General features: G+C 52.7%; 1 protein-coding gene across 1 annotated transcript in view; it reads right to left on the bottom strand.

Moving 5' to 3' along the window:
- cubn (cubilin (intrinsic factor-cobalamin receptor)) overlaps positions 1 to 20,548 on the bottom strand; it is a 277,880-nt gene that overhangs the window by 189,449 nt on the left and 67,883 nt on the right. The window contains exons 38-39 of the mRNA XM_072451238.1: positions 3,360 to 3,565; positions 1,920 to 2,101 (exon numbers count right to left, since the gene is read on the bottom strand). Coding sequence (XP_072307339.1) covers positions 1,920 to 2,101; positions 3,360 to 3,565 — 388 coding nt within the window. The remainder of the gene's footprint in view (positions 1 to 1,919; positions 2,102 to 3,359; positions 3,566 to 20,548) is intronic.

Here is a 20,548-nt window from a genome sequence, read left to right as displayed (position 1 = left end):
TGCTGCTCCAGCAGGCCACACCTACAGGAGCTGATGCACCACAGAGGAGGAGGTCTTCAGGAGTGGCCCTGTCAGGAGTGGCCCTGTCAGGAGTGGCCCTGTCCTGTCAGGAGTGGCCCTGTCAGGAGTGGCCCTGTCACTCCAAAATACCTGAGTCTCCTCAGGAGGTGGAGCCGACTCTGGCTCTTCCTGTTCAGTCTGTGTTATGAGTCCAGTCCAGTTTGTGGTTCAGATGAACACCAGGTCCTTGTATGAGTCACTCTCTCAATGTCCCGTCCCTGGATGTTCACTGGTGAGGGGGCAGTGGAGTGGCGTCTGCGGAAGTCCACCACCATCTCCTTGGTCTTCCCCGCGTTGATGAGGAGGTGGTTCCACAAAGTTCTGCGCCAGTCCTCTGTCCTCCACATCATCATCGTCCGTGATGAGTCCGATGATGGTAGAGTGGTCAGAGAACTTCTGCAGGACACAGCTGTCCATGTCGTATCTGAAGTCTGCAGTGTAAAGGGTGAAGAGAAAGGGCATGAGGACAGTGCCCTGGGGCGCCCCCACACTGCAGGTCCGAGTGTCAGACACACAGTCCCGGGCTCTCACAAACTGGGGTCGGTCTGTGAGGTAGTCCAGGATCCACTCTGCCAGGTCATACTCCACACCAGCCGTCTCCAGCTTGTCCCTCAGGAGCTGATGGTGTTGAAGGCGCTGGAGAGATGAAAGAACAGGATCCTCACAGAGCTGCCAGGCTTCTCCAGGTGAGAGAGAGAGCGGTGCAGCAGGAGATGATGGCGTCCTCCACTCCGATGCCAGGCCGGTATGCAAACTGCAATGGGTCCATAGCTGAGCTCACGGTGGAGCGAAGGTGGTCCAGGTTATGATCCACTAAATATTGATGAACAGGTCTGATCTGCTTCCACAGTCACCTCATGCTGAGCTGCTGCTGCAGCAGCAGCAGCAGCAGCAGCAGCAGCAGCAGCAGCAGCAGCAGCAGCAGCAGCAGCAGCAGCAGCAGCAGCAGCAGCAGCAGCCGCAGCAGCAGCAGCAGCCGCCGCCGCCGCCGCAGCAGCAGCAGCAGCAGCAGCAACAGCAGCAGCAGCAGCAGCAGTATCAGGGAGACTTTGGTCCAAGCTAGTTTCTGCTGCAGCTCCAATGCAGCAGCAGAACCCTCAGCCTCTTCGGACTCTCCTCTTCTTTTATCATCTTATCTAATAAATGATCTATTTATTATCTTGATGTTTCCAGAAGCTTTGACCTTTGAGACTGAACCAAAATATGAACTGAGATAATATAACAACTGGATGTATTTCAGAACATTGCAGCGCTCTAAACGTGCTGGAGACACAGCTGTGGACATGGCTGAGGACACGGCTGAGGACACGGCTGGAGACACAGCTGAGGACACAGCCGAGGACACAGCTGAGGACACAGCTGAGGACACGGCTGAGGACACACAGCTGAGGACACAGCTGAGGACACAACCGAGGACACAGCCGAGGACACAGCTGAGGACACAGCTGAGGACACAGCCGAGGACACAGCCGAGGACACAGCTGAGGACACAGCTGAGGATACGGCTGAGGACACACAGCTGAGGACACAGCTGAGGACACATCTGAGGACACGGCTGAGGACACACAGCTGAGGACACAGCTGAGGACACAGCCGAGGACACAGCCGAGGACACAGCTGAGGATACGGCTGAGGACACACAGCTGAGGACACAGCTGAGGACACAGCCGAGGACACAGCCGAGGACACAGCTGAGGATACGGCTGAGGACACACAGCTGAGGACACAGCTGAGGACACATCTGAGGACACGGCTGAGGACACACAGCTGAGGACACAGCCGAGGACACAGCCGAGGACAAAGCCGAGGACACAGCTGAGGACACGGCTATAGCTTCCGCCTTCATTTGTTGGTCTTACTTTGAGGTGGTCGTAGTAGCACTCGTACAGGTCCTCGATGTCCATGTCCTGGAAGCGGATCTCCACCAGGCTGTCCCCGTCCACCGTGATGGTCCACTGGTAGTGAGCGTTGTTGGGGTACGTCCTGGGGTAGAGCGGGGACGCGATCTGTCCCTGCTCTCCGCTCACGTCGTTACCGTACACTGCACTCAGAGAGGGGACACTTTGAATCACGCTTTTTCTCCACAGTTCATCTCTACAGTGGACATGTCCTCTGTCACACACATGTCCTCTGTCACACACATGTCCTCTGTCACACACATGTCCTCTGTCACACACACGTCCTCTGTCACACACATGTCCTCTATATAGAACACAGTGTTGTAGAATCAAGTTCTTCATTTTGTGATATTTTTTAAATATCCTGCAGTGTGATTGTGTCACTATTCTTCAAGAATGAGTCACAGGTAATAAAGATGTTGGTATAACGATGTCTTGGCTAAAATGACATGTTGATCTCTACTTTAAAAAAATGAATAAAATAAGATGGTAAATGCAATGCTGTAATCCAAAATGTGTTGGATTCTATTCTAAAAACTAGAAGAAGCTCGTGTGTCGTTTCTGCTCCAGGACAAACTCTGGCCTTCAGCGTTCAGGATACTGCAGTTACTTTTACCCCACGCTCTGAACATGCTTCCCGTACAAAGGTGCTTCTAATTTATAGATTCTTAAGGCTAACGGCCACCAGGGGGCACTCTAAAAGGGAGTGCTAGAGTATGACACACTGTAGAAGAAGACAGTGGACAGTGGTCACTGTCACATGTCGTGTTCTCTGTATTTTAAGCTTCAAAACGCTGTGTGTTTTATTACAATCAGACTCATATACACAGAGAAATGAGTCTAATGAGGAAGTGACTCTAGACGCGGCTTGTGCGGCTTTTATTTAGGAGCTGTACAGCCCGAAAAGCACGGTACATAAACCGTGAAGAGATAACAAGAGTTCCGTCAGCAAACCCTCTTGGTTGATCAAATAGTCAAATCAAATAGTATCATCAGTAAGATAAGGCATCTGGTACTCTGTAAATGTCCCTTTATTATACTGTGTTAATATTGTAATGTTGTGTGGGAAAGTACCTTCATTTATTATCTACACAGAGGTTTTATTCTACGGAAACAGTAACATATTCCAAACCTGCTCCAAGTGCGACTTTGTTTTTTAAATTCAAGCTCTTAAATATCTCTGATTGGCCTTCTTTTTGACTTCACGATGGAAGTGATCATTACAAGTCAAATCAAATCAAATAAAATAAATTGATTTGATTTGATTTGACTTGTAATGATCACTTCCATCGTTATGCCTCTAGACAGGCTCCGAAGCTGCATATCCATGTGAGTCACATGACTTATCTGTGGTCACATGTGACAGAGGTCATAAGGTCATCTACAGCAGTCTGGACTTACAGTGTGAGAATGTGGCTCTGAACCCGGGTCCACTGACCGCTCCATCAGACACAAACTTGACCCAGAGCACGTGCCCCACCAGGGAGGTGTAGTTGGAGGGCAGGGCGCTCCCACAGAAGCGGCCCACCAGCAGGCCTGTGGAGTTCCCCTCTCGGACCTCCAAGAAGTCACTGGCACAGTTGGCGCCGCCCTGCAGGCTGAACATGCTGCACACAGGAGTTTTATTTAGCTTCAAAAACGAACTCTGAAACTACTCAACAAATCCTGACCAAAGAGATCATGTCCTTTTAATTCAAATTGCAACAAAAATGTAGACATTTGTGAAATGCAACCACATGCCTGCTGTAAAGGGAGTATGTCTATTTACTGAGCGTGTGAATGGTCAACGTTTATGCATATTAATGAACCACTCTCTCTGGTCATTCACTTCTGTTGTAGAACGTTCTGTAACAGTGTGACCGCCGCAAAAAGTCAGCTGCCTTTAACAGAGTTTAGTCCACACTATAAAGGTGTATTCTTTATCACTGTTATCGTTATTACTATTATTATTTAATGTGCGAGTGATAAAATAATGTCTTGTGGCTCTAAATATTAATATCTGTCTGTGTGTTCCTCAGATATTTCCGCCCCAGTGTTTACATGGTATAAAACATGAATCCCCAGGTCACTAAAGCCGTCCTCACATCGCCGCTTCAAATTCGCGCCCGACGCAGAAGTTGGACGTCTGTACATGTGAGGACAGAAGACAGACGCCTCAGCAGCAGACGTGCGTCCAAAGCGTCTGCACAGGCTCAGTGGAGGAGTTGTGCTGTGTTGCTTTTCTTGTGGTGTAAATGGAGTTTAATGTTGGACCATGGCTTTGGTTTATTAACTTTACAAAGTCCAAAAGTGGAGGCGATGGGCCCCGGGGCCCGTCTGGGACCCGCATATACTTCAGAGCTGAGCAGAGTTTAGTCAATATCATTATTTGCTCCAAGTGTCACAACTTCAGCCAGGCTTTAGTTTTTTTCAATCCCTTTCAGTGCCACTACAACCAATCAGAAAGCTTGGAGTGGTCAGCATCAGCCAATCAGAGAGCAGACTCTGCCACTCTCTCCTGCTCTGCATTAATTACATTCAACTGGCCTGCCCCGCCCATGGGCCTGCCCCACCTCAGGATATGGACCGGTCCATTTACTTCCGGCGCCGGTGAAGCTGCTGCTGCGTTACGACACACCCTCTCTTTCAGAACTTTTCCTTACTTTCTCTGCCCTTTTCATTTTATTTTTTGTAAATATTGTACATACATCCACTTGCCGGAGGTGTACAAACCGACTGAATTATTGTGTTTTTCTTCTCGTCGCGGCATGTGTGTGGGACCCGCGCCCCCCCTCCCCCGGCGTGTCTACTCTATGGAGCGGCTCCTCTCTGGAGCGGCTCCTCTCTGGAGCGGCTCCTCACGCTGCGCGGCACCGGAGCCGTGTCTCTTTTTCCTGGAAAACACACCATCGGGAGAGATTTTGAGAAAGACACGGAGGGGCAGGCGCGCTGGTGCCAAACTAAGGGAGAAGAAGAGCTGCTTCAGACCCGCGGTACCGAGGGTCGTCATGGGAAACGTGCGGTCCCTTCAAAATAAGACATCAGAGCTGCGACTCTCACATGCTATGAACGGGATTACAGAGACTGTAGCATCATTTTGCTCACAGAGACCTGGCTAACCCCAGAAATCCCGGATCAGACTGTTGCTTTGGACCATTTTCACCTCCTGCGCAGACCGAACAAGGGAGAGTGGTAAGAGAAGAGGAGGAGGCCTCGCCATGTTTGTTCATGAGAAGTGGTGTAGATCAAGCCACGTCTCAGTCAGAGAACAACTGTGTAGCAGAGACATTGAACTGTTAGCCGTTAGCATGAGGCCATATTATCTGCCCCGGGAGTTCTCACATGTTATTGTAATAGCAGTGTACGTAGCCCCGTCTGCTAACGCTGACAATGACTGTGAAGCACTGTTCTCCACCACAAGCAGACTGCAAAACAAACACCCACAGGCTCTCTTCCTCATCTCTGGTGACTTTAACCACCTTCTCCCTCTTCTGTCCTACCAACATACACCAGTATGTTATCTGTCCCACCAGAGACAATAAAACATTGGATTTATTCCTTGCCAACACCAAGGAGGCTTATTCCTCTTCCCCCCTCCTTCCCCTGGGCAGCTCGGACCACAATCTTGTACATCTGAGGCCTGTGTATGAACCTATTGTGCACAGGCAGCTTGTGGTGTCCCGTGAGGTGAGGATGTGGTCTGCTGAGAGCGAGGAGGCTCTGAGGGACTGTTCAGCACCACTGTCTGGACCGAGCTTTACGACCATGGGGAGGACATCAATGCCATCACAGAGTGCATCACGGACTACATCAACTTCTGTTTTGAGAACATTGTTCCCTCCCGGACGGTGCGGTGTTTTCCAAACAACAAGCCGTGGATTAACCGTGAACTGAAGGCTCTGCTGAAGGAGAAGAAGAGAGCCTTCAGGTCAGGGAACAAGGAGGAGCTGAGGACTGTGCAGAAGGAGCTGAGGAGGAAGATCAGGCAGGCTGAGGCCGGCTACAAGAGGAGGATGGAGGAGCAGCTGCAGCAAAAGAACATTCAGGGAGTGTGGAGGAGCCTGAAAACCATCTCGGGCTTCAAAAAAAACCCTGCCCAGACAGAGGGGGATCTACAGTGGGTGAATGATTTAAATGCTCACTTCTTGAGATTTGATCGGTCACCCGCCCCTCCCCCTGCACAGCTGCATGCCCTCTCTTCCACACCCGTTCCCCTTCACACCTCTGCTCTGACCCATCAGCTCCCCACTTCGCCTGGACTCACCCATCCCCCCAGCACACAGTCCCCCTGCCAACCACTGACTGTCACAGCAGCACTGGTGAGGAGAGAGCTGAAGAGGATTAAAGTGAGGAAGGCAGCAGGACCTGACGGCATCAGCCCCAGGCTCCTTAAGTCCTGCAGATGAACTGTGTGGAGTTATGGAGCATGTCTTCAACATGAGCCTGAAGCTGAGGGTGGTACCACAGGTCTGGAAGACCACCAGTCTGGTACCTGTGCCCAAGACACCACGCGCCAAAGACCTCAACAGCTTCAGGCCAGTGGCTCTCACGTCCCACCTGATCAAGACACTGGAGCGGCTGGTCCTGGACCACCTCCGCTCCACCGTGAGCTCAGCCATGGACCCGTTGCAGTTTGCATACCGGCCTGGCATCAGAGTGGAGGACGCCGTCCTCTCCCTGCTGCACCGCTCTCTCTCTCACCTGGAGAAGCCTGGCAGCTCTGTGAGGATTCTGTTCTTTCATCCCTCCAGCGCCTTCAACACCATCAGCTCCTGAGGGACAAGCTGGAGACGGCTGGTGTGGCGTACGACCTGCAGAGTGGATACTGGACGACCTCACAGACCGACCCCAGTTTGTGAGAGCACGGGACTGTGTGTCTGACACTCGGACCTGCAGTGTGGGGGCGCCCCAGGGCACTGTCCTCGCGCCCTTTCTCTTCACCCTTTACACTGCAGACTTCAGACACGACACGGACAGCTGTGTCCTGCAGAAGTTCTCTGATGACTTTGTGGACTGTGTCAGCGGAACCACCTCATTATCAACGCGGTGAAGACCAAGGAGATGGTGGTGGATTTCTGCAGACGCCACCCCACTGCCCCCTCACCAGTGAACATCCAGGGAATGGACATTGAGAGAGTGACTCATACAAGGACCTGGTGTTCATCTGAACCACAAACTGGACTCATAACACAGACGCACTGTACAGGAAGAGCCAGAGTCGGCTCTACTTCCTTTTGGAGTGACAGGGCCACTCCTGACAGGGCCACTCCTGAAGACCTTCTCCTCCTCTGTGGTGGCATCAGCTCCTGTAGGTGTGGCCTGCTGGAGCAGCAGCATCACAGAGAGGGAGAGGAAGAAGCTGGACAAAGCTCCGTCCTGGGATGTGCTCTGGACTCGGTGCAGGAGGTGGGGGACAGATGGGTCCTGGCTAGATTCACATCTATGCTGGACCATGAGTGTCACCCCCTGCAGGACACTCTGTCCCCTGCAGGACACTGTGTCCCCTGCAGGACACTCTGTCCACTCTGGAGAGCAGCTTCAGTGAGAGACTGATCCACCCTCGCTGTGTGAAGGAAAGGTTTCGCAGATCTGTCCTTCCTGCTGCTGTCAGACTCTACAACAAACACTGCCCTGAACATGTGCAATACTGATGTAACCATGTGCAATACCTGTAAATAAGAGTGTTCTATTTTGTTTTTATACGGTTTACTTATCTGCTAATAGTATTACCTAGTCTTGTGCTAGTTATTTTTACTTTATTTTATTTTTTTATTTTATTATATTATCATTATTTTATTATTTTTATCTATTTTATTTTATTTCCCCCCCTCCATTCCCTATTAAGATATGAGAGGAGTTTTTGTTAATAAGAGTTTTTTGTTTTTGTTCATAAGAGTTCTTCTATTAAGAGTGTGTTTTGAGACTTCCTATAATCTGTCCTTTCCTCCTGTTTCTACTGCAGTGGAACAACCACATGTCCCTGTGGGACATTAAAGGTTTATCTTATCTTATTTCCTTCAGTTCTTTGCCAGATTGTCTAGTGTGTTTCTGTAGCTCCCAGTGATCCTGATCCTAGTCCTGATTCTGATCCTGATCCTGATCCTGATCCTGATCCTGCTCATGTTTTAACCGGCCCTTTTGGACTTTGGACCTTCTCTTTTGCTGCTCCTACTGGATTTGTTTGCTACGTGAGTTACGACCTTGTTTGACCTCTGCTGGTAATTAAAACCCTATTTCTACATCTGAACTGTGTCGTGCTTGACACAAAGAGCTGGATCTTAAGGATTTTATTTTATTTTTCAGGGTTTGTTTTGTGTCTTCTTCCGGGGCGTGCGTAGCATTCTGCGTTCGTCTTTCGCAGTAGTTTGTGCAGGTGTGTATTACATTTTATGAATGAAAAATGCATTATAGAGCTGCCTGGTGGTGGAGTGGTTAAGGCACAGCACATATGCCAGGCTCTGACAATGTTCTGCATGTCCTCCCTGACTAAAGTGAATAAAGTCCACGGGCCAAACATCTTTTAAAAAAAAGAAGAAAAAAAAACTCTTTATAAATGAAGTTTGATTGATCGAATAGTCGAGAAGAATGTGATCCAAACATATCATTAGTGAAAGTGAATCCCACCTTCACTTAAAACCAGCCTGACACACTTTTTACAATCAGCTGCATGAGAACTATCATGACATGAGTAACTGTGTCAGCAGGTGTAGATGACGTGAAGGACGCTCACGTGAAGGACAGCTGCAGGTGGTTTCCAGGGGAGCTCCTGAGGGTCCACACACACTCCACGTTGGGAGGGTAGGGGTCCGGGTAGTTTGGACTGTTGAACGCTCCCGTCTCCATGACCATGTCCCCGCCGCAGCCTGTAACAGCAGCACAGCTCAGGCTCACGTTACAGGGGCACACGGCCCATGACTGACCGCACACGGCCCATGACTGACCGCACACGGCCCATGACTGACCACACACGGCCCATGACTGACCGCACACTCACTGGAGGTGGAGGCGGAGTAGGTGGCTCTGAAGCCCTTCCCTGAGACGGAGCGGTCAGTGAGGAAGCTGACCACCAGGGCGTTACTGAAGGAGGTCACAGGGTGCGGGACCTCTGAGCCGCAGTAACGACCTGGAGACAGAAGGCTTGGAGTTATGCAGCGGTGACATCTCTAGTTTTAGTCCAACACGTTTATGAGCAGTTTTACAACGTTCAGAACGTTATTGTGACAAAACAGAAAAATCAAAACTTCTTTAGATGTAGATCTATTTTCTGGACCAAAAAGACTCTGTTTTGAATCTAAAATGGCAACAATTATTATATTTCCAATTCTTACAATTATAATGATAGTGCACTAATCACGCTTTTTCCGTCCGATACCGATACCAATACCCGGGCTCTAAGTATCGGCTGATACTGCGAGACCTTCAGAGCAAGTTGAACATGTCAAAAAATGAAAGATTAGGGTGAGTCAAACCATTATAAAAGGCTAATGATATCATTATAGTCCCAATAAAGACTCTGCAACAAAGAAAAAAGAGTCTTTCATAAATGTAAATTAGACAAAGATGTGATTCAGATGAAGTCTTCAGCCTCTTCACTGCAGCCGGAGGAAAATCAGAATGATGAGGCTTGAATGATGTGAAGTGTGAGAGGACTGACCCACAGCAGGAGCCTGGTAGTTGTCCCCGTCCCTGATCTGCACAGCATCATGGGAGCAGTTCGGGTGTGACTCCAGCTCAAAGTCGGTGAAAGACAGCGTCACGTGGTTGACTGCACAAGGACACACCTGTCAGTCATGTGCTTAAGCGTGTTCATGACGTGTGCTCAGACTCACAGGGCTCCACGGCCTTTAGGATCCAGCTGCAGTTGAGGTTCGAACCGTACGGCGCCGGGTAACGTGGCGATGCTATAGCCCCGCCCACGTCGTCAGTCATGATGGAGGCTCCACAGGCTGAGAGAAAACAAATACTCAATCCTTTATTGATCTATAATACTTTTTTCTGTCCTGCAGTGTGAGTTTGAGATCTTTGAACATGTGACGTCAGCTGTCATCAATGAGCTGTCACACGCCAGGCCAAATCACAGGTCAGATCTGTGAGGAGGCGAGCCCAGAGTAACACTCTGTTCAAGGTTGTTTGAATAAGATTAAAACCTGCAATTATATGTATGCAAGACAGTCATGTCCAATGTCATAGGTCAACCAGAGGCTCAGAAGCAGAAAAGTGACAGAATGCACCTTTAACTGCTCTAAATGAGCTGGGACTATAGTGAGTGCTGGACGTACCCTCAGAGAAGAAGGCCCTGAAGCCCCTGTGGTTACGGCTGGAGTCGGACCTGAAGCGCACGGAGATGGTGTTGGAGGTCGAGGTGATGGCGGAGGGCAGGGTACTTCCACAGACATGAGCCAGGAGCGGGGACGACAGGAGGGGCCCGTCGTGGACCTGGGGGACGAATACATGAGTCAGAGGAGGAAGCCAAGCAGCAGAGCGCCAGGAGAGAGCCAAGAGAGAGCGTGCCTCACCCGTGCCTCACCCGTGTCTCCCCCGTGCCTCCCCCGTGTCTCCCCCGTGTCTCCCCCGTGCCTCCCCCGTGCCTCCCCCGTGTCTCCCCGTGTCTCCCCCGTGTCTCCCCGTGTCTCCCCCGTGTCTCCCCGTGTCTCCCCCGTGCCTCCCCCGTGTCTCCCCCATACCTCCCCCGTGTCTCCCCGTGTCTCCCCCGTGTCTCCCCGTGTCTCCCCCGTGTCTCCCCGTGTCTCCCCCGTGCCTCCCCCGTGCCTCCCCCGTGTCTCCCCCGTGCCTCCCCCGTGCCTCCCCCGTGTCTCCCCGTGTCTCCCCCGTGTCTCCCCGTGTCTCCCCCGTGCCTCCCCCGTGTCTCCCCGTGTCTCCCCCGTGTCTCCCCCGTGCCTCCCCCGTGCCTCCCCCGTGCCTCCCCCGTGCCTCCCCCGTGTCTCCCCGTGTCTCCCCCGTGTCTCCCCGTGTCTCCCCCGTGTCTCCCCGTGTCTCCCCCGTGCCTCCCCCGTGTCTCCCCGTGTCTCCCCCGTGTCTCCCCCGTGCCTCCCCCGTGCCTCCCCCGTGTCTCCCCCGTGCCTCCCCCGTGTCTCCCCGTGTCTCCCCCGTGTCTCCCCGTGCCTCCCCCGTGTCTCCCCGTGTCTCCCCCGTGTCTCCCCCGTGCCTCCCCCGTGCCTCCCCCGTGCCTCCCCCGTGTCTCCCCGTGTCTCCCCCGTGTCTCCCCGTGTCTCCCCCGTGTCTCCCCGTGTCTCCCCCGTGCCTCCCCCGTGTCTCCCCGTGTCTCCCCGTGTCTCCCCCGTGCCTCCCCCGTGTCTCCCCCGTGCCTCCCCCGTGCCTCCCCCGTGTCTCCCCCGTGCCTCCCCCGTGTCTCCCCCGTGCCTCCCCCGTGTCTCCCCCGTGCCTCCCCCGTGCCTCCCCCGTGTCTCCCCGTGTCTCCCCCGTGTCTCCCCGTGTCTCCCCCGTGTCTCCCCGTGTCTCCCCCGTGCCTCCCCCGTGTCTCCCCGTGTCTCCCCCGTGTCTCCCCGTGTCTCCCCGTGTCTCCCCCGTGTCTCCCCCGTGCCTCCCCCGTGTCTCCCCGTGTCTCCCCCGTGTCTCCCCGTGTCTCCCCCGTGCCTCCCCCGTGTCTCCCCCGTGCCTCCCCCGTGCCTCCCCCGTGTCTCCCCGTGTCTCCCCCGTGTCTCCCCGTGCCTCCCCCGTGTCTCCCCGTGTCTCCCCCGTGTCTCCCCCGTGCCTCCCCCGTGCCTCCCCCGTGCCTCCCCCGTGTCTCCCCGTGTCTCCCCCGTGTCTCCCCGTGTCTCCCCCGTGTCTCCCCGTGTCTCCCCCGTGCCTCCCCCGTGTCTCCCCGTGTCTCCCCGTGTCTCCCCCGTGCCTCCCCCGTGTCTCCCCCGTGCCTCCCCCGTGCCTCCCCCGTGTCTCCCCCGTGCCTCCCCCGTGTCTCCCCCGTGCCTCCCCCGTGTCTCCCCCGTGCCTCCCCCGTGCCTCCCCCGTGTCTCCCCGTGTCTCCCCCGTGTCTCCCCGTGTCTCCCCCGTGTCTCCCCGTGTCTCCCCCGTGCCTCCCCCGTGTCTCCCCGTGTCTCCCCCGTGTCTCCCCGTGTCTCCCCCGTGTCTCCCCGTGTCTCCCCCGTGTCTCCCCCGTGTCTCCCCGTGTCTCCCCCGTGTCTCCCCCGTGCCTCCCCCGTGTCTCCCCGTGTCTCCCCCGTGTCTCCCCGTGTCTCCCCCGTGCCTCCCCCGTGTCTCCCCCGTGTCTCCCCCGTGTCTCCCCCCTGTCTCCCCCATGTGTGGCTGTAGCAGCTGTGTTTGCTGCACACTTCCTGTGTTGTAAAGGGCTTATGTAGACAAAGGGCAGAGATGTTTAGCACTAAAAGCTCTTCACACACGTTTCAGACAAATGCAGCTGTTCATTTGAGTGAAGATTAGGACTGTTCTAATGTCCCAGCAGTTTAGGTGTTAGGGATTTGAAAATAGTTTTTTGATCCATCTATCAATAAAAGCACAGTTTTGACTGGTGTCTAAACTTTGATCTGATCGCGTTGAACACGCGTCGTCTCAAAAGGACAGAAACAGTGTGTGCACATGTGAAGCTCCAAAAAGAAGAGCAACCAACGCTGAGAATGTGTGTTTGGTGAAAAGCAGCCACGCCCACGTCGCAGGGCGGATGTGTTTGACTGATCGTGGATCATGATGGGTCAAACTTAACAGACCATGCTTTACCTCCACATAGTCCCACGTGCAGTTGCTGTGGTACTCGATGTCCAGATCGGTGAAGTTGAAGAGCACGCGGTGGTTGGGGTCCACACTGATGACCCAAGAGCAGTCCACGTTGCTGGGGTAACTACTGGGGTACAAGGGGGAGTGGATCTCTCCAGATGGAGCAGTGATAGGACCTCCACAACCTGAAACACACAAGGAGCACAGTTTCATCCCTTAAATGTTCTGTTTTATACTGGTTTATCTGTATTTGTCCAATTGTAGTATTTGTATCAGTGGAAATGACAACACAACCGTAAGATTTGACTGGAACATTCAGAGATACAGTTAGTAAGATTTGATAAGACAGGTATTTAAAGTGTGTAAAGGGGGAATGGATGGGAAAAGTAGAACGAGTTTCAGAAGTCGTCATCCACTTCCATCTGAAGGAGGGAAAAAAGAGCATCCTTCATTGAACAGAATGTTGGTTCAAGGGCTCATGTTCAGCAGTGACATACATGACCCACACGAGCATTACACATAAACACACTCTCATTCATACACCTCACACTTGGACACAAGGCAAGTCAAGTGTCTTGCCCAAGGACACAACGGCATAATGCACTAGCGGTGGTGTTCCAGAGGTCTTCCATCCAAGAGCTAACCAGGCCCATCCCTGCTTAGCTTTGAGGTATTGGGTGAGGTCTTGGGTGACACAAAAGGGTGAGGCTGAGGGGGTGGAATACCTCCAGGGGCCTCCACCCAGCTGGCGTTGAAGCCCCTGCCGCTGACGTACTGGTCCGAATTGAAGCGCACGGTGACGATGTTCCCGGTGCTGGACACCTGCATGGGGCTGGAGGTGGTGCTGCACAGTTGGACCAGCTGAGGGGCCTGCTGGTCTGGGCCCCCATACACCTGAAGGACGGACACAAAAATGAAGTGAATTGAAAAAACTGAGAGTGTTGGCACATGCAAACGGCCTGGTGCTGTCAGAAGCCCACCTCCAGCACGTCGTAGTTGCAGTTCTGGTGGAACTCCACGTCAAACTCATGGATGGTGATGGTGATGCTGCTGCCTGTGGCCGTGCTGATGTACCACACACACTCGCGGTTGTCTGGGTACTTGTTTGGGTAACCGGGGCTGTGGAAGGAGCCCGCTGGTCCGTGGAGTTCTCCACCGCAGCCTGCACTCGAGCAGACAAACAAAAAGGGTCAGAACACTCTTTCGACATCATTCTCTCAAAGGACAGAAATAATACAAATGAAATGGGCTTTATAAGCGTTTAAGCATGTTATAACCACTCTGTTCCTATATATAGCGCCCTTTTGTGTTCGTGGGTCTGCAGGGGGCACAGGGTGCATCAGTAGGTGACATGACTGGGCCCCAGGACATTCTAAATTTTCTTTATTAGGGACAATTTAACATGGGGACTGTGCCACTGTGTTTTTATTTGTGTTCAAAAAACAGTTCCAACTCTGGGCTCTGGGCCCAGCTGCCATCAAGGCCAACTTAAAGGACAAATATCATGAATCATTTGAATTGTTATAGACCCTTAAGCATGCTCTAAGGGGACGTCCAGACCACTACGTCAAAGTGTCCACTTTACATTCAAAGTCTATGTTGAGGCGCGTCTTGGGCGTCCAGTGTTTTTACAGCACGTTTTGAGTGTTTCTGCGGTGCGAATCCTGCCTTTTGAGCGTCGGACGCGGTGCATCAGGGGCGTTTGGGCATCAGACACTTTGGACGCTTTGGACACGCTTCCAGAGCGTCAAATGCAGAAAAGTTCCACACCAGGAAAAACAACAACTCCTCCACAGCACATGTGCATTGGACGCCTCAGACGCGCGTCTGCTGGTGAGTTTACTTTTCAGACGCACGTCAAAGGTTGTCCTGGACGCGCGTCTAATGCGTCTGCCTTCAAATGCACAGGCGGAAATACCCCATGTAAACACAGGGTGGAAGGTGGCAGAGCAGTTAGTGCTCTCGTCTCCCAATAAAGAAATTAAACCAACATCACATGATCTCTGTGGGTGGAGTCTGCATGTCTGTGTGTTTTTTCCCAATGTTGTAGAAAACTATTCAGTTGTAGTCATAGCGCGAGCGTGCAGGAGGCGGAGCAGATCCTGAGTGTGGAGCGGACAAGGGGAATCTCAACCACGAACTACTAAAGTACAGACCGTTTATTAAAGTCTCGACCAGAGAGCAGAACACACTGGATCACTGCTACACAACAGTCAGCCACGCCTTCCACGCCGTGGCCCCAGACCACGTCATGGTTCACCTGATCCCCACGAACAGACAGAGGCTGAAGCTCTCCCAACCTGTAGTGAGGACTTCTGAGAGAGGGACCAATGAGGCAGAGGAGGAGGAGCTACGTGTGTGTGTGGACATTACAGACTGGGAGGAGCTACGTGTGTGTTTGGACATTACAGACTGGGAGGAGCTACGTGTGTGTTTGGACATTACAGACTGGGAGGAGCTACGTGTGTGTTTGGACATTACAGACTGGGAGGTCTTCAGAGCTGCCACAGACAGTTGGGATGAGGACACAGACACTGTGATGTCACACATTCTGTGAGGACAGCATTAGACATCACACACACACTTAAACTGAGGCTGAGGCAGCAGAAGGAGGCGGAGAACAGGGCCGGTGATGGAGAGCGCTACAAAGATGCAAAGTATGGATGTAGCAGGATGTGTGGAGAGCTAGATCCTAGTACAATACACGTCTGAAGCAGCAGTTCTCAAACAACAACCCCGCCTCTGTGTGGAGTGGCCCCGCCTCTGTGTGGAGTGGCCCCGCCTCTGTGTGGAGTGGCCCCGCCTCTGTGTGGAGTGGCCCCGCCTCTGTGTGGAGTGGCCCCGCCCCCTTCTGTAGAAGACAGAAAACTGGCCCGACAACTCAATTCCTTCTACTGCAGATTTGGCTCCTCCTCCCCCCCACTGTGGCCACCTCTGCCAACCCAACCCCGGTCCCCCCACCTCCTCCACCCCTCTCACAGTTCAGGAACAGGATGTATGCAGACTATTTCGGAAATCCAACCCCCGAAAAGGAGCAATTCTTCAGCATTCTGAACAATGGCTGCAATACCTTATCAAGCTCTGGTTGCATGCTGATTGGCTGAACCAGAAGCCCCGGCGCCAAAGTACAGCACATCCCCCGCTGGGGTAAGTGAGGGTAACTTACAGTTCAGTTCCCTTCCAGTTTCCATCTGAGCTCGATGGGAGTTCCATCTGAGGTCCATGAGATCGGACCTTGGGAGATGAGGGCTCATCTCTGGCCTAGCGATGCTAAGCTAAGCTAAGCTAAAGGACAAAGACATTCCAGAGCCAGAAGCTAACTTTCTCTCCCAGACCTAAGAATTCTGTGCCCGTTTTTAAACGTGATTGAGATGGCATCATGCAAACTCAAGCAAAGGACCTTTTTGCAACTTATCAAGTCCAGGACAGTCTTTCCAGACCAGCCTCATCGGTGAATCAGTGCAACGGCCCTTTTTTCTGAGGAACGTTCAGAGCCAAGGACACGCAGGCCCGTCTCCTCAGGATCACAGCTTCTGGTACCGTTCATATAAATGCACTTCACAGGCTGATAACATCATCTTAGAATGAACTCTAACACACAACCAGACAGATCTAGAACAATCATGTTTAACATCTCCATCTGTAATCGACTCATTTGCATATTCCATATTCATAAATCTGTTTAGTTATTTGGTCAATAAAGTGTTCATTAATTCCCAGAAAAGGGCTCAATGTCACGGTTACGTTCTCACAAACCTTCAGATCAACGAACACATTAATTTTTGATAATTTAATTAATTTAGATCTTTGATTATAGAGTTGTTAAATGCCGTATATACGGCTGGTGCCCCAATTTACTCTTAAAATATCAAACATACCCACACTTATGCAGTGTGTCATGTTTGAAATCTTGAACAATTCTTTAATCGATACCACCCTTGAATGCCCCGCCCTCTTTCACAAGTGGGAGGACATGAATAACCTTGCAGTACTTGTACTAGTAAGAATACCCTACATATACTGGTGCAGCCTGTGCGAGGATGCATACACTAAGTAAAATTGTCCAAAAATAAGTACATATTAATTATTTTTTCTTCTTAAAGCCTGAAGCCCAGTCTTGGTTCTGAAGCACACATTTAAGTTTCATAAATATTTGGTCAGGAATTGAGCTCATCATGAGCCTAATTCAATATTTCTGCAGTCAAAGTTGACTCACCGATCTGGGACCAGAGCATTTGGAATCCCAGGCGGGCCACAGAGTTATCACTCCTGAAGATCAGTGTGAGGGCGGAGGAGGAGGAGGAGCCTGGAGGAGGAGGGGAGGAGCCACAGAACGTACCCAGCAGAGGAGAGGAGGAGTCTGGGCCATTGTACAGCTGCACACACACACACACACAGACACACAAACACACACACACACACACAAACAAACACGCAAACACATACACAAACACGCAAACACATACACAAACACGCAAACACATACAGAGACACACACACAAGGAGAGTTTATTTGCAGAGCACAATTTGTACGCAAGGCAATTCAAAGTACTTCACAACAGGAAAAAATGCATTAAAATCAAAAATCTAAATTAAAAAAAGAGAAGTGTGCAAATATACTCCGGCACCAGCAGGAGGCCGGTGCATGTTTAGTCCTGACTCTGGCACCAGCAGGAGGCCGGTCTATGTTTAGTCCTGACTCTGGCACCAGCAGGAGGCCGGTCCATGTTTAGTCCTGACTCTGGCACCAGCAGGAGGCCGGTCCATGTTTAGTCCTGACTCCGGCACCAGCAGGAGGCCGGTCCATGTTTAGTCCTGACTCCGGCACCAGCAGGAGGCCGGTCCATGTTTAGTCCTGACTCTGGCACCAGCAGGAGGCCGGTCCATGTTTAGTCCTGACTCTGGCACCAGCAGGAGGCCGGTCCATGTTTAGTCCTGACTCTGGCACCAGCAGGAGGCCGGTCCATGTCTAGTCCTGACTCTGGCACCAGCAGGAGGCCGGTCCATGTTTAGTCCTGACTCTGGCACCAGCAGGAGGCCGGTCCATGTTTAGTCCTGACTCTGGCACCAGCAGGAGGCCGCTCCATGTTTAGTCCTGACTCCGGCACCAGCAGGAGGCCGGTCCATGTTTAGTCCTGACTCCGGCACCAGCAGGAGGCCGGTCCATGTTTAGTCCTGACTCTGGCACCAGCAGGAGGCCGGTCCATGTTTGGTCCTGACTCTGGCACCAGCAGGAGGCCGGTCCATGTTTAGTCCTGACTCTGGCACCAGCAGGAGGCCGGTCCATGTTTAGTCCTGACTCTGGCACCAGCAGGAGGCCGGTCCATGTTTAGTCCTGACTCTGGCACCAGCAGGAGGCCGGTCCATGTTTAGTCCTGACTCTGGCACCAGCAGGAGGCCGGTCCATGTTTAGTCCTGACTCTGGCACCAGCAGGAGGCCGGTCCATGTTTAGTCCTGACTCTGGCACCAGCAGGAGGCCGGTCCATGTTTAGTCCTGACTCTGGCACCAGCAGGAGGCCGGTCCATGTTTAGTCCTGACTCTGGCACCAGCAGGAGGCCGGTCCATGTTTAGTCCTGACTCTGGCACCAGCAGGAGGCCGGCCCATGTTTAGTCCTGACTCTGGCACCAGCAGGAGGCCGGTCCATGTTTAGTCCTGACTCTGGCACCAGCAGGAGGCCGGTCCATGTTTAGTCCTGACTCTGGCACCAGCAGGAGGCCGGCCCATGTTTAGTCCTGACTCTGGCACCAGCAGGAGGCCGGTCCATGTTTAGTCCTGACTCTGGCACCAGCGGGAGGCCGGTCCATGTTTAGTCCTGACTCAGGCACCAGCAGGAGGCCGGTCCATGTTTAGTCCTGACTCAGGCACCAGCAGGAGGCCGGTCCATGTTTAGTCCTGACTCAGGCACCAGCAGGAGGCCGGTCCATGTTTAGTCTTGGTGTAAAAAACAAGACCAAATGCAGTAACCATACAAACAAAAGTCAAATCACGTTAATGACGTCACCTTGACATAGTCCTGGCTGCAGTAGGACCCCGAGGTGCCCTCGAGCTGGAAGGCACTGAAGGAGTAGCTGACGTTGTTCCCGGAGGAAGCCAGGATGGTCCAGGAGCAGTAGGTGTTGGGCGGGTACTCACTGGGGAAGTTCAGGGACTCCAGGACACCTCGGTGCTGGTTCTGGATGTGCATTCCACTGCAGTCTGAAGCATGCAACAACTGCCCTTACACTCCTGTGATGTGACATGGAGGAATGTGTGTGCTTTACTGTGAGTGTGGGCCCCTTATTGTGAGTGTGGGCCCCTTACTGTGAGTGTGGGCCCCTTACTGTGAGTGTGGGCGTTTTACTGTGAGTGTGGGGGCCATACTGTGAGTGTGGGCACCTTACTGTGAGTGTGGGCCCCTTACTGTAAGTGTGGGCCCCTTACTGTGAGTGTGGGTGCCATACTGTGAGTGTGGGCCCCTTACTGTGAGTGTGGGCCCCTTACTGTGAGTGTGGGCCCCTTACTGTGAGTGTGGGTGCCATACTGTGAGTATGGGTGCCATACTGTGAGTGTGGGCACCTTACTGTGAGTGTGGGCCCCTTACTGTAAGTGTGGGCCCCTTAATGTGAGTGTGGGCCCCTTACTGTGAGTGAGGGCACCTTACTGTGAATTTGGGCGCATTACTGTGAGTACAGGTGCTTTACTGTGAGTGTGGGCCCCTTACTGTGAGTGTGGGCGCATTACTGTGAGTACAGGTGCTTTACTGTGAGTGTGGGCGCCTTACTGTGAGTACAGGTGCTTTACTGTGAGTGTGGGCCCCTTACTGTGAGTGTGGGCCCCTTACTGTGAGTGTGGGTGCCATACTGTGAGTGTGGGCCCCTTACTGTGAGTGTGGGCCCCTTACTGTGAGTGTGGGCCCCTTACTGTGAGTGTGGGTGCCATACTGTGAGTATGGGTGCCATACTGTGAGTGTGGGCACCTTACTGTGAGTGTGGGCCCCTTACTGTAAGTGTGGGCCCCTTAATGTGAGTGTGGGCCCCTTACTGTGAGTGAGGGCACCTTACTGTGAATTTGGGCGCATTACTGTGAGTACAGGTGCTTTACTGTGAGTGTGGGCCCCTTACTGTGAGTGTGGGCGCCTTACTGTGAGTACAGGTGCTTTACTGTGAGTGTGGGCCCCTTACTGTGAGTGTGGGCGCATTACTGTGAGTACAGGTGCTTTACTGTGAGTGTGGGCGCCTTACTGTGAGTGTGGGCGCATTACTGTGAGTACAGGTGCTTTACTGTGAGTGTGGGCCCCTTACTGTGAGTGTGGGCGCATTACTGTGAGTACAGGTGCTTTACTGTGAGTGTGGGCCCCTTACTGTGAGTGTGGGCGCATTACTGTGAGTACAGGTGCTTTACTGTGAGTGTGGGCGCCTTACTGTGAGTACAGGTGCTTTACTGTGAGTACAGGTGCTTTACTGTGAGTACAGGTGCTTACTGGTGGAGTAGGAGGCGATGAAGCCCCCTGCGCTCACGCTGCTGTCCGTCCTCAGTTTGATGTAGAGCTGGTTCCTGGACGAGGTGAAGGGGCCCGGCATCTGACTGCCACACAACTGTGCCAGCTGAGACGCACTGCTGCTGTTCCCATCATACACCTGCAACACACACACACACAGCTCTGACACACAGCTCTGACACACAGCTCTGACACACAGCTCTGACACACACACACAGACACACACACTCTCACACACACTCTCACACACACTCACACATTCACACACTCACACATTCACACTCACACACACACACACTCACACACACTCACACACACACACACACACACACTCACACACACACACACACTCACACACACACACACACACACACTCACACACACTCACACACTCACACACACACACACACTCACACACACT

The sequence above is a fragment of the Eucyclogobius newberryi genome, unplaced genomic scaffold (genome assembly GCF_026437365.1).
Source record: "Eucyclogobius newberryi isolate DKJ021-1_F unplaced genomic scaffold, fEucNew1.0.hap1 SCAF_18, whole genome shotgun sequence".
Classification (NCBI taxonomy): domain Eukaryota; kingdom Metazoa; phylum Chordata; class Actinopteri; order Gobiiformes; family Gobiidae; genus Eucyclogobius; species Eucyclogobius newberryi.
The sequence above is the reverse complement of the archived record's forward strand: the minus strand, read 5'-3'. Positions and strand labels throughout refer to the sequence as shown.